This window comes from Fulmarus glacialis, unplaced genomic scaffold, assembly GCF_000690835.1.
Source record: "Fulmarus glacialis isolate BGI_N327 unplaced genomic scaffold, ASM69083v1 scaffold307, whole genome shotgun sequence".
NCBI lineage: Eukaryota > Metazoa > Chordata > Aves > Procellariiformes > Procellariidae > Fulmarus > Fulmarus glacialis.
The window spans coordinates 39,414-54,299 of NW_009222369.1; the positions used below are offsets into that span (position 1 = coordinate 39,414).

Here is a 14,886-nt window from a genome sequence, read left to right on the forward strand (position 1 = left end):
ATGTTTTTACCTGACCACACTGGAACTACGATGGTAGATTTTTTTTCTCCTAGCAAGATAAATGGTATGAGTCGCAGAATTATTTATGAAACCACACCTAAGAAGCTAGATCCTTCCCAAAACAGCACACATGCAGTCCAGTGCTCTTCAACTGCTCCTGCAGGCTGGGAAGAAGTTTTATCATCCGTAACGGTTTTTCATTCTAATGTACTCGTACAAAGAATTGCACTTACGCCGCCTTTCTCTCCGAAGCACGACAGTCAGCTCTAAGATGGACTTTCAATGCGTCATTATTACTGTGAATAATTTAAAACAAAGGCACTGCAGAGATGCCCCAGAGTTGCATATTTTACCGTTTCATGGTTTTTCAAATTTCCTCAGTAAATCTGACTTGGAACATACGCTGCAGCTAAAGAGAACGCTGACAAGAGCTAAGGCTTAATAAGATGACAGATAAGAGCCAATGATCCCGTAAGATTAAAAAAAGTCTGAAAAAGATCAAAGGAATCTAAAGCCACACTCCAACTCCTGGTTACTCACGAAGCCTTTTGCTATTCATCAGATTGCTTTTAAAATAGTGCATCAAAGATAGAAGAAGCAGAAATTGGCAGAATTCAAACCTTGCCATCTCGTCGTGTTGAATAATCTCCTGACTACTTAATATTAAAATACTTTGCAAATTCTAGCTAAATACTAATACTGTTATTAAATTGTTACTGCTAAAATGATATGAATTGTACAATAAATGCCTGTGAAGACTTACTTTATTCATACTCTTCCAAATGTCTTGTAACAAAGAATAGTAACAGGATGTGTATTTAGTGGAGCTGACAGGAATCGTCTGCTTACTTACGTCCCAATTAACCGCTCCCCTAAGGGTTTAACATCACCTCGAGAGTAGGGAAAAGCTGGTGGGTACTGTTTGTTTCCCAGTTTGATAAATAACGCTCTGCTTATGAAAATAAGGGTAACTGGCATTGCTCACTTTCCTTGCTGAACCCAGGTTTAACCGAAGCAGAGCTCTGGCTTGTCAGTGAATTTTACCCGCTCCACTAAGCCCCAAGCACAGCCCCTGCTCATCCGCACCCACGGCATTTCTGTTTGCTTTGGATTGCTCTGGCAGCCCAGCATCCATTCCTACACATTGGAAAACACCAAATTGCAGCAATACTGCTCCTTGTAGACACAGCATCCTACCATCCTTCATGCTGCAACTTTATATTAAATTATGCCTTTGCCATCTAGAAATCATTACCGAAACCAAACAGCTCATCAAATTGCTCATTATCTCTCGCAAGCAGTTCTCTGGTTTGACTGGTTGAGTGACAGTGTTGTACTGAACATCTCCACAGACTGGTTTCTTTTAAGACCTGAGATGAAGTTACGGTGGAAAGAGGTTGGCTCAAAGCATTAAGCACAATCATGTTCGATTAAAACTAATTGAGAACAGTTTCCTAAACTGACAAACGAGAAAAATGCCACTAAAAGCACCAGAAAGATATGAAATTCCCTACACGGCCCCTCTAGCCATAGGAAATAATTTCTTTAAAAACTACAAAAAACAGTTTTCTTCATATACCACATTTTATGTCACATGAAAAAAATAGGTAAATGATGAGTCTGTACCTCAGTCGGAGTCTGAGGAGAGAGTAGCAGGAGCTTAGTTTGTCCATTCCTAAGTTACCTGGTAAAACCCTGTATGGCTTTTAGTCTTTTACCTGCAACAGTGGATGTAATTTGCTAATTCATCTTAATGCTCGCCTGAAATAAACAGAAAGCAGAACACAAAAAAAACCCACACACACCTTGACTTCTACGGAAACTTCCCCCCCACTCTAAAAAAATTTGGCAGTTCTAAACCAGAATCTTTCTTTACATATTGCTCCACAGACGTATCTCAGGCCGGTTCAGCTTTCTGTGTCATCAAAGACTGTTCCCCAACCGTGTCCATTCACATGAACCAGCTGTTTGGCTTTCACTAGTGAATGTGGCTAGATACTTGTGTGTGCGGGTGGCCGGGTGGCTGTGGCATTGCTCAGGGTGGCACCACCAGCAAACTTTATTGAGATTGAAACAACTACATTTGTTAATTCCTAGATCTATTTACAGATGGTTTGAGCTTTGCAGGGGACTGGAGTACAGTTCTGAAATGCCCACGTTTTTTCGCTTTCTGATGATGCCAGTTTTATTTTGGGAATGTCTATTTTGGGAGTCTGATGGGGGAACACGAGGGAGATGGTTACATTTTACAGCATTGATGAAGGTATGAATCTGGTATACAATTACTTTGTCTTTGCATCAAAAACATGCTCTCACTGTAAGCGCTATGACTAAGCAGCCTCCACCACGGGGAGTGTCTTACCGACAACCTCATGCTACCGCGGCCCCGGACAGGTAAGGACAGACTCGATCCTTCTATATGGGAAGGCTCACGAGCCAAGAGCGGCGTGTGAAACTTTGGTTTGAGCCTGGCTCCTCGTCGCCTCTTCCCGTTACAGAGCCGGAAGTGAAAGAACGCAGCTCGTTTTCCCAAGGATTTGAACAGTTCATCTTCCAGCCCAAAGAAGATGGGGGATAAACCCTTCACCCTGTAGACGCTCTGCCCTGCAGCACCCAAACTAAGAGGAGCGTTGTACTCCCTGGGATCGCTCTGTCCACAGATTGATGATGTGGTGCGCTCTGGTGATTCGTTCTTCACTGTTAAGCCGTTGATCAAATTTGCACTCTTTGGTATGCCAGGACTAAACGCTTGAATTGGTGGCAGACATTTGGCACTCTGAGGTGTACTAGTTTCTGTTTTTGTCAGGTCTAAATAGCCTTGATCATCAAACAGGTTAATGCTGGACCCTATGCTTAAGCTAGTTCTGTCGGTGAAGGAATCCACTCGTCCATCATACCCTAGGTCTGCAGGTGCTGAGCACTGGTGCTGGGGCCATGGTCGTTTGCAGTCTCCATGGTTTTCCTTATCTTCCCCGTTGTCTTCTTGCCCGCCTTGAAAAGAGTTCTCTGTCCAGTCCGACTCCTCGCTAACATTGACTGCTGCGTTCATGTCCCTGAGAAATACCACAATCACAGTAATGTTGTCGCTGGAACCGGCATCCCGAGCAGATGCCACTAATTTATGTGCTACCATGCTGCTGTCGCCATTATTCTCCTTTAGATGGTCAGCCACCACTTTGACTGCCTCATCGGGATTGACTGTGTCATAGAAGCCATCGCAGGCTAAAATGAGGTAGTCTTCAGAGCCATCTAGTACAGTGGAGGCAGAGTCTGCATCCCCACAGATATATGGCTTGTGCTCAGCATCTCCTGTGGAAAAACAACACACAGATACACAAGACCGTGGGTTTGCAGTCACAGCATCTGGAAGCCCTTTTATTAACACAGCGTGGAGCCAATGACTCTTACCCCAAGTTAAAGAAATTATTTGGAAATTATTTCCTCAAAATGTAGAGGAAAAAAAATAGAGGTCATCGCTCGCAGGTCTATCTTCACCTGTATTTCAAATGTTGATCACTAGAAAATTGAAGTTTTAATTAAAAAGAAAAGCAAGCCTGAAAAAGGAATTAAAGCCCATTCTTACCAATAGCTCTGGAGACTGACAGGCTCCCGTTCACCCTCCAGGCTCCAAACCAGACCACACAGCCACCAAGTGCCTCAATGCGCTTCTTCTCATCCTGAACAGCAAGACAACACAAGAGTTGTTGGACAGAGCGCTTTGTACTGCCACTACACTCAACACTTCAATAAATATTTGGTGTTTTCACAAACGCAGCATGGTGGAGGCCGCAGGCCCCACCAGATGAGAACAAAGGATTTGCACACAAATCCATAGCAACTTCCAAACAAACCAGGATAACTGGAACATACGCTGCCACTCCAAGAGACATTGGCAAGGCAACACTCAGTGTCCCAGCATCCGACCTGTCAGCTTCAGTGGTAAACACTGCCCGGGTGTATTTAAAACCGGCCATTCTCACCTCCCGATCTGGTTTGTGGGGTTTCATCAGTTCCACAGCTTGGCCTCTCCTTACGAGCATAACCTGGGAGTCCCCGAGCCAAGCCACATGCAGCATATTTCCTCGGATGAAAGTCACCACCCCAGTGGTTCCACAACGCAGACTCTGGATAGGGTGAAAAAAAATGCCCCCAGTTCTAAATAAGCCAATAAGAACCATTTCAAAGCATTTTCCTGCTTAACTTGAGGACAGAAGACGTTGATATTCCAATACGCAGCCTGTTCCCGGGGAGGAACAGGCAGTGCTTTCCTTACTGCTACAATTGTTCAGGAACAGCCCCTCAGAGCCAGCCTGGCTGAACGCAAGTGATCGATTTTGCCCGGTGACCCTGAGATTTCCCTTGCACTGGAATCGCGTCTCAGAAGCTGGGCTCTGCTAGTGATCTGCTGCGCTACTGTTTTAGTTGACTTCCTGTGCCTGTTTCCTAACTGGTGATAGAAACACATGCACGTTAATGAACTTGGAGGGAGGTTTTATTTGTAAGCATCTTGAGTTCCCTGCACTTAGCTCAGCCCTTGCATGAGTTTAGGAGGCCTCGGAGTCAGTTATCCATTTATTCTTGCTTTCTGGAGCTAAGAAAAACGTATGTTGTAGAGATGAGGAAAAAAAACCACCCCAAGGACTAAACCTAGTTAGTGTGCGAACATAAGAATAGCAGCAGCATCCTTCTAAATGAACTGGATGTTGTGAGAAGTGGAGGCTGACATCTTTATGGAACACAAAGAAGCCCACCAGTGGGCACCGGCTCTACGGACTGTGCATGGGCAGCTCTGTGCTGACCCCTGGCCTGTGCTCAGCACAGCACTTGGAGCAGCCCTGCTAACAAAGACAGAATTTATAGATTAATACTTTCAGCGTCAAGCCCAGGTAACTCAATCACCTCTCTGGCTGCCTTCTGGACAAAGCGCTCGTCGGTCACCCGGAAAGCTCGGCACAGAGCCTCTGCCGGGTCATGCTGAAACATCTCCTGATGGACCATGTTCACATGGAGATGGATGGAGGCATAGATGGCAGCATCCACTCCCCCATGACCATCAAACACTGCAAAATAAGCTTGCTCTTCTTGGTCCTGTCAATGGAAACACATTGAGAAAACAACTCAGGAGAAAGCAATGCAAACAGCTAATTGGATTGTCTTAAAACTTTTGAACTTGAGATTTGTGGTGTGTCCTCATTAAATTGCACTTAGAGCAGACTCTGCACTGGAAAAACAAACCACTCAGACCTTCTTCACTTGCATCAATGGGAAATTTCCACCTTATTGCTGATGGATTCTACCTGCAAACCACAAGAGATGTCCTGCAAGAATCACCCATGTAGCTCTCTCCGTGTTCCTTATGTCCCATTTGTTACAATTCAGTCACTCAACCCAAATAGAAAGTGCCATTCTCATCAAATTGTGCAGGAGTTTTTGTGACTGCAAAAAACACGGAGAGAGAAGAACATCCAATACAGTTTGCATGAAGTCTACATCAAGACTGGAATCCACCAGGGATAAAATGCCAGTACAATTAAAATGTGAAGCCGGCCAGCCTCTCCTTTCATTCTTCTTTTTTCTTTTTTTTTTTTAAATCTAATCCATATCACCTTAGATGCCTGTTTTTTAAAAAAAACTGTATGTGCTCTCTCGTCAGATAATTGTGATTACATTCACCAATCAAATACAGCAAAATCACTCATCTTCAAGTCAGTTTTCTCAGCTTCCCCTTATCTGTTCAAACAGAGAAACAATGCTGTACCAAGAGACATCAACTCCTGTGCCTATTCATACATATAACACACCAACACACTGTCAGTGCCAATTCAACCTTGACAGCCATCTCAATGACTAGAATATTTGTACATTGTAATTTTTAAGTAATGGGCTCCAACACAAATTGGAATAAGAAAGCTGACAATTGACAGGCAAAGGAAACATCTGCCCCTGTTTGCATTAATATCATTTAAAGGCAAGAATGTGGATGGGGCAGAAGATGGTTATTAAAGTGACAGGATGCAATAAAGAATCAATTACACAGCAATCTGATCCTAAAGGTAAAATTCTTGCCACTTTCTTCTATTTGCTGTTCTTCAGTGTCCAGTTTTATATCTGAAGGAAGAGCAAGCATTAGTGTTTGACCGATGGCCACATAAAGAAATTAGTGGAGGGAAGTCTGGCCCCAGTTCCACCGAACTACTCATGTTGCTAGGTTCTTGTGTGAACTGCACTCCATTCTCCTATAAGTTTTGTGTTTTGGGTTTGTTTGTTTGTTTTTGTTTTTTTACTTTCTTTCCTTATTCTTGCTTTTGGGTTCTTCCTCCCAAGAGAAAGGGTTGAAAAGCAGTACAGACCCACCCCTGTAGACAGCTGGCATCAGTGATGAACTGTAAGCTGAACCACTTCCTCATTTCAGTTGGCAATCCTCTTCTACACCTGGGCATCTTCAGCCAGGGTGTAGAAGGCTCCTACCTCGATTTATCGCATGGTACTACAATGCATCGTTTGCCTCTCACAAAAGTAGGGCTGCTTTCTGCATGATGGCAGGTCAGTCCTTCAGCCACTGCACAAGTAGCTACATCAGGATGGGCCAGATAAAAACTTTGTTTAGTTAGATTTCACCAGAAGTCTGAGAAAATTGCTCTTTTATTCTATATACCCTAGATAGAAACTGCATGTCATACTGCCGCAATGGTTACAGAATATCATCTGAACTAACTTAAGACCAGGTTTGTCTCTTGACTGTCAATCCTCCTCAGGTCCATCACAGGTACGGCTTTCATTTTCTCAGTAGAAGACTGCCTAGTTTCCCCAAGAACAGAAACTGTATTTAGCATATGCATTTGTCTTCCACATGATCTCTTTTTACCTCAAGATTGAAGAGCATGTTGAAGTCTGGGATGCAGACGTGCTTGTCTTCCATCTTCCTGCGCATATTCTTGATGGCATGGATGGATGTCTCATAGTAGCGGTGGGGCTTCGGCTGGAGTGGAAAGTCTTTCACCCAGTTGCTGCAGATCTCATGCAGTTTGCTAAAAACTAAGCGGGCTAGCTTCACTGTCTCAATCTCTGGGGAAGGCAAAAACCACAAATGAAAGGCTAAGAGTGTTATTAAGTGAGAATTTTTTTCTTGCATACATTACAAAGATGAAACAAAACCATTTTAGCCAAGGAGTTGAAATGGATGTCAGCAGGGAAATTCTGGGCTCTGATGCATAAAAAGAGGAAACCAAACTCACCATAATCAGCATTCATCAGTAAGCAGCTCATTGTTTGTCTGTCTTTTTAACTTAAACATTCTCCCGTGCCTTTGGGGAACTCATTTGCATCAGAAAAAACGAAAAGCAAGTACGTTTCCTTCAGCATTTGATCCCCTGTGTCGCCCTGCACAGGGTGGTGCAGCCATGCCACGGCAGTCCTGATAGGGACTTCATCATGGCGTACAGTATCACATACAAAACCCACAATCCATTACAATGACGTATTGGTTTTGGAATAAACTCTCTATTCCAAACAACACCTCACTGCAGAACTGAGGCAATACAGTGGTAAATAATCTACAGAAATTAATAGCATTAATTTAAGATGTTTTGGCGGTGTACACATTCAGTAGTGTACACATTCAGGTACCTTCTTAGTTGCATAACATTATTTCCAGATTCCTGACTAGGCGGTGTGTCAAAGAAATCTGCGTGAGCAAATGAGAAAACCATAAAGGCCTTAAATTTAAGAAAATGCTGAACTGTCACTCCTGAGAAATAGTAATTTTAAAATGTGAAAACTTGGGCACTTGACAATCATTCTGAAGTTCAGGGGAGGAAAACATGAAGTAAGAATCAGAGCTGAACACATCAAAATCTCCTTGTTTGTGATCATTCACCAAAGCCAGAGATCTTCAAAGCTAAACAGCAGAAATCCATGAGTGTCAATCATTCCTGGAGGAGGAATGGCCCAAATACAGGGAGCAGAGGGGAGGGTTACAGCATCTCTCAGTTCACAGAAATTCTGTGAAGAATCTAAAAGCAGCATTTACTCATTTCTGTACTAGGTCTACACAAGATGTGGGCTATAGTGATCAGGGGGCCAAGATCCTTAGGGGCAAGATAAATTCCCAGCTCTGCTGATTACGAGTTGGTTCAAGCTCGATCTGCAACAGCAGCCATTAAGCTGGAAATAAGCTATAAACATAATCAAAAGAAGGAGCCCTAGCTTCTTGATCACACAGCTTTAAAAACAAGCAGTGGAAATCAAATGACTGGGTCATCCCACCACTGCCATAGCAATGGGTACCAATTCCCCCACAACACTTACACTGCTCTCACTAGTGAGGAGGGAACACATACAGCCTGACATGTCCAAATTATATTTTCCAGAAGTGAACCCCACAGACTTGCTCTTCCATTTTTTTCCAGCAGGCACGTATGAAGGGAAATGGTGTACATTTCAATGTCATGTGGCTGTTACACTGCAGAGCATCACTCTGAAGGAGGAATGGAGTAAACCCATTCGCTGTGCTGAGATAATAAACACCCTTCCCCAGGAGGGAGTATGCGTAGTGTCAGCATCATCAATAATTGTTCTTGAGGTTAAAACAGGAGAAAGGCCCACGACAGTCAAACCGCCCCCTCACAGCTGTAAATTACTCATCAATTGTTAATGTTGCAGCACTGAGCCAGAGCTGACTCAGCTGTCATTGTGGTTGTGTCATGGAGAATTTAATTTCCCTCCTGCTGCTCCAAAATCCCCAGCGTTGGAAGTAGCACTTAATTGTACCACAGCTAGTAGGAAATCCAGCTCAGGCATTATTGTTCCCAAAGACAACTGACTTCTTTTAGGGCAAAATCAGGGTAGAAAGAATACCAGTAATCAGATTCTGCTTTTTAGTACCTAAATTTTAAGACCTTTCTTGAAAATGTGGACAGTGTGACAACGGGGATCAGTACCGAGGTTTGTAGACATGTCATCAAGGTAATGACCAAGGTTTTTCTTAATCTAAGAACTCCAGTTTCTGACTAGTCAATGACCTCTTTGTGTCTTGGTTATAGTAATCCCATCTCCTAGTTACCTGGAAAGACTGGGTAGCGGGACTTTGCAATTTGCTTTGTGAAGTCTGCTGGACATTTTAGATACCTCCACCATGTAACGCAGTCCTACTATCCAGCCTCCTTTGGTGGTTAACAAAGCTGAACCCCCACGTGAATATCTTCCTCCATGAAAAAGAAAACTAAACGTTCTTATCCTGACCTTTCAAAAAGGAAATCAAACGTCTTTCAGTTCTCACGGAAGCTCTCTCGCTCCTCTCCAGTTTAACTGGAAGAGAGGAATCAGTCATGGCCTATGATTCTCAGATTCTATGCTTGATATCCAAAGACACACGGTCACCCTGAATACATCAGGCCCATATTCTTACATTCCTACATTCATGGGCTCAAAACAGTTTTTCTTCTTTTAAGATTAGCATTCTTCTTTCGTGAAGCTTCTAATTTCCTTTCCACCAGCACACCAATAACTGCTTTTACCAGTCCTAAGCATGCAATATGATTTGTCATGTTGCACTACTCAGACTGAAATGTGTCACTAAGGAATTATGAAATAATTTTTTTCTTCTAGCAAATTCAAACTTGAGGCAAATCAGGTAGATGTCTGCTTGTATTATACAGAGTAAAAATCTTTCTGGGTTCATGAGAAAAACTGACATAGAATTGGATAACAAACCCAGCCAGCTAAATTCAGCTTGGTTTTGCATTCTGCAGCAGTCCAAACATCGCTAGGATAAACAGTGAACTCTGAGCACAAAACTTCAGGCACAAAAATCTCATTTTCATCACCTGCTGCAGTTCCCTTTGTTTTCTTTCAAAGCACGAAAGTCTCCTTATATGGTACCAGTTAGGGCATTCATCAGTCGCAGCTCCCTTCTAAGTAACTAGCACAGGTTTCTCAAAGGACTCCTACTAAGAAAGTTAGCTAGAATGGAGTTCCTGACCTTTTGCAATGAAATCTCCTTCAGTCCTGCATGAATTACCCTAGATTTGTTACGCTTTTGTTAGCCAAACCTTGCATCATTTGAGCTAATGCTCTGTTTCGAAAATTATCATTTATGGTATATTATTTGAAATTGCAGTTTTCATATGAAACGATTGCTTTACTACGGTCCAGAAGATGTTCCCTCTCTTCCTTTCCCCCCTTTATCTTCATATTTTAACACTTTATATTGCCTCTCTAAAGGTATATTTTATTTTCAAGTACCTTAATTATGACAATTCACCTCCACATAGTACATCTGGAGTCTCTATTTTTAGTGCCTGTTATAGCCCCTACACATATCAATCTCTGTTTGCATCTATGTATTACAGATTTTGATATATTTAAATGGCAATTTCTGTAGATGTGAGGGTTTTGTGGTTTTTTTCTTTTTCGTTTTCTTTTTTTTGTTAAACTCTTTAGATATTCTGTGTGGAGGCTTAGTCAACATTTCCTTGGAGACTGTCAAATATTTATGCAAGTCTCAGAGATCTCAATTTGAAATTAATGAAGGCTGCTCAGCCAGAACAATGACAAATCTATTCCATTTACCTGCTCAGCAGGAGGAGGCAGCAATACCTACAAAATGGGAACCTATAGCATGTTTTTCTGTTTCTCAGGTTTCCAAAGGCCTCTGAGAAATACAGCAGAATCTTACTTTTTGAAGAGACAGATTTATATATCCTACTCATCCCCAGAACCATTTACTCATTTTTTTATCAAAAAAGGAGGGAATGGACAAAGTGGTTTGGTTACTGTATTTTCAAAATCAAATGACAGAATTCCTCTCAATACGTGTGAGAAACATTAAAGTTTTTCAAGACTGTTTAGGTCAGCAAAATCCTGAAACGATTTAGGGTGCATGGCTTTGAGCTGGATGACGTAAAAATCTCATTAGCCAACACAGATAAATGGAGAAAAGGAAATTTTCCTTTTAAGCATGAAATACCTTTATACTATCCTTTGTTAAACCAAAATAATAAAAAAAAAAAGCCATAGTAAAAACTATACTGACTGAAACAATTCAGAATTAAATCCTCTCTTCCCACTTGTATTTGAGTTTGCTCTAAGGATGAAGGAGGACAACTGGCACTTGCCAGCAAGCAGCAGGACCACATAGTCTAAAGTGCTTATAAAGAAATTCAGGGCCACCAGATACAGTCTTATGAGGTGCACTTAAAAGAAAGGAGTGATTTCCATCTGGTCTTAAGGAGCAAAAATTTGATAAAAGACTCAAGTACAACCAGAGAAAGGCATTTAAAAACAGAGAAAGAATTCAATAGTAACAGTTGAAACTAGACAAGATTCAAAGATGAGAAAGCTTTGACTAAGAAATTAGCCTCTAGCTCTATCAGGAGTGGTGGTGAATTCTCCATTAACCTTTTTACATCAATATGGGATATTCCTTTACAAGAAATCTAGTCCACCTTCATTTAGCTGACTGATAGAAGGAACTAATTTGAGGAAAATCTAGTACCATTCAAGTGGTCACACTAGATGGATCACTAAAGTCAATGCTGACTTTAAAAATCTATTCATTATCTGCAAAATGTTCCAGTATACAGTGTAAATGAAAGATTCACACCATGTAAAATTATATATTATCATGTGCAGGTGTACTTACGTATGATCCCATCTGCGTTGTCCACATGCTTTGGTAAGTAGTGTGCCGAAAGATCACTCTGAAGGACTTCATCTGAAGTTGCTCTAGCTAAAGCAGCAGCCAAAAATGAAGGGCAATTACTGGAAAAGAAAAAAACAAAACACAAAAAGAAACCCACAAAAAGATATTTTCATCTGATTTAGCAAGGTAACTTGCAGTCAGGGAAATGCATAACAATACTTTTCTATAAACAAATAGGAATTTGAACCAAGATTTGTAAGACTTCTGATTTTTCTTTGCTAGACAGTACCACAACCCTGCAGCAAGACCTCAAACTCACCATATGGATTTTAGTAACCCCATTTCACTGTTCTGTTTCCCGTTTCTTAAGTTTTAATGTTCCATTTCATAGCCTCTATTTAAATGCTTTTCAAATCTAGACTTGAACCCCCCTGTAGAGTCTGTCATGCAACCCTTCCTTAGTACGTATTTTCTATATGTGCATTATACACTTTTATCTTAAGCCCATTCTGTCCAGTTTCTCCTAAGAATTGGAGTCAGGATTCCAAAGGATAAGAGAAGTCCTCAGTTTTCAGAATGTCCAAAATCTCACCAAGGGACACTGAAAGTTAAGACAAACCCATAGGAGGTATGAAGTTGATGTGCATAAGGTTAAAAAGCTCCCTCGTTAATGATCTCTATCAAGAGTAAAGTGGTTTTAACTCACTGTAGCTTAATTAAGCCTGATATCTCCCAAGGTTAATTAATCTATAGCAAACCAAGGCCACTGTAATGTACATTCTCTCATTCAAGAGGAGTTTAATACCTCTTAATTTATGCATAACTTTGTATTTCCCATTGGTCTGCCTTAACTTCTCCAGGTGTCTCTTGCTGACACAGCCTGAAACTTCCCGTTTCCATAGTTATCATCAAGGGTACAATGTCCTGCATTAGACGTGTCTACTACTGCAGGACCGCGCAGAGACATACGAGCTAATTTCAGTCTCAGAAACCATCCACCAACAACAGAATTCTGCGTCAGCTACTCCAGGAACAGGCAATGAGCACATATACTTCCTTACCCTATTGCCTCTGCTTAGGCTCAGTAAGTCTGTTTGCATGCTTTTAGGGTTTGCATGCTTTTTTAGGGTTCGCACGCTTTTTTAGGGGGCATTAGCCTGGAGGCATCAGTCCAACTAGATCCAGAGCAGAAAAACTTCTACACACGAAACTGGACTTGTCAGACTTCATTCTGGAGCCTGAGATGCACATGGCAACTGTCACTTGCGTTCACATTTGGTTCACTGCCCAGGAAAGCCACCTGCTGTTCTGAACTGGCCCACATGCCGTAGCTTCATCAGTGAAATCTGAATTCCAGAAAAAAATCAGATTCGCTACACTTGGGTTTTTTTGAAAAGCCATTTTACGATAAAGTTTTGCAGATTCTTGATAGCAAATGCTGCTACAAACAGCAGGATTCTGTAACAGATTTAGAAAACGTACACAAAATAAGTCCTCCAACCCTCATTATTTACTATACAACACATCTATAAATTATTTAAATAAGATTAAAAATAAATAGCTTTGTCCAAGCGATACATTATCATGAGACAAGCTCTGACACTTGAAGTTACGCAGAAAGCCACTCGTACTGTGTTACTGCACCATCAGTAAGAGCATTTCCTAGAATTAGCAGCTGAGTATTCTGCTCACGCAGCACCTCCAAGCCTCAGCAACGTGTGCGCTAATGAAGCACGACTGCTGGAGGAAATCAGGTGTCTTAGGACTGGCACTTCCCAGCACAACACAGGAACTCTGATCCTATTTACATACAGCAATGCCTGGTGGTAAGAGTAATCAGCAAAAGGAAAACACACCGGGACCTCCTTTGCTTCTGGTGCGTGTAGAAGCTGATTTTCTATCTCGTCTTGTCCGCCTTTATTTAGCTCACAAAGAGCAGGTTTTTCATTTCTATTATTAGCTCCAATACTCCAGAGCAGTGATACTGGTTACTGTTCACGTTACATGCAATTTCCATGTTAGAACAAAAGCGAGAGATTGCGACGCCTGGGATAGAATAATTATGCCAGCGGTTAGCAACGCTGTGAGGACAGCATTCTGAAAAAATGCAGAGAAAGATTAAGGTTCAGCCTAAATAACGCACAGCAGAAGAATCCATGCAGAAAACATTTACAAACACAAACCAGACAGAGCTCGCTTCGGGCACGAACGTAACAGGCCGTGCTAGCACCTGTAGGAATCTGAGCTTGTTTCCCAGTCCAAAGCGTACCCTCACCAGCTCAGTGCTGAAACTTTTTAGGAAAACCAAACTTGTTTTGTGTCACTTATAAACAATCCCTCAGGAACATCCACTGATGGGCAAAGGAATCTGGTTAAGAACTGAGGCAACAACTGTTGCTAAAATAGAGACTCAGGACCCCAACACGAGGAACCATTGCTCTGCCTGGGCTTGGAAGGTGGGAAGGCCATGTCTACGAAGAGCCAGAGTCATGAACATTCATATCTGAAATTTTAGATATTATTTTAAACGTAGTGACAGATTACAAAGTTGAAAGGTGCATTTACAGCGTACGTAGCTGGTCAGAGTATTTCCCCAATCAGCTCCAAATGCTATTTACATGTTCCTACAGCCAATGCTAGCAGATTCATGCAGGAGCTCTTTATCTAGCCCTAGAGTGCATTTCCATTACAATACTAAATCTATACAAAAAGACGCTAAAGACATTATTAGATAAAGGAGGATTTTAAGTACATCCTTCCTGATTCTCTGGCAGTGTGGGTGTGTTTAGAACACCCACAGTTGCATTGCAGCAATCCTGGAATAACTCTGCTAAGGTAATAAATCAAGCCTAAAAATGGGCCGTTTCCATCAATTAAGTTTGAGAAAAACAGTCTGAAGTGGGCTTAACTCAGCCCACATATTATTATGTTACCAGCTTAACACACAACTCTGCTCCTTCCTGATAGCATTAAACTGGTGAAGACTTTCCAAACATGTTCTCTGAGCTATTCCTCTGTGCTCTAAATCTAATATAAGGTCTCCTACTAAAAAAAGAAATGGCAAATTTAAAATTCTTATTGCATGAAAGTTCACCATTGGGGTTTGAGTGACTTATCAATTTTGATGGAAAAGGTAGAGAAAATAAATCAGCTGAAGGCTTTCCTTCTATGTCTGGTCACTCTTTGTCCTAATAATAACAGCTGCCTGCCAAAGAATTAATTGCTCTTGACATTTGTTCATCACA

General features: G+C 41.7%; 1 protein-coding gene across 1 annotated transcript; it reads right to left on the reverse strand.

The window, feature by feature from the left end:
* Positions 1–1,005: 1,005 nt before the first annotated feature.
* PPM1E (protein phosphatase, Mg2+/Mn2+ dependent, 1E) lies at positions 1,006–11,760 on the reverse strand (the record flags this gene model as incomplete). Its single annotated transcript, XM_009581409.1, has 7 exons — positions 1,006–1,137; positions 2,363–3,309; positions 3,584–3,677; positions 3,981–4,124; positions 4,900–5,088; positions 6,866–7,065; positions 11,642–11,760. Coding segments are annotated over 7 exons (1,825 nt in total), but the record flags the coding sequence as incomplete, so codon positions are not given.
* Between the last annotated feature and the right edge of the window lie 3,126 nt (positions 11,761–14,886).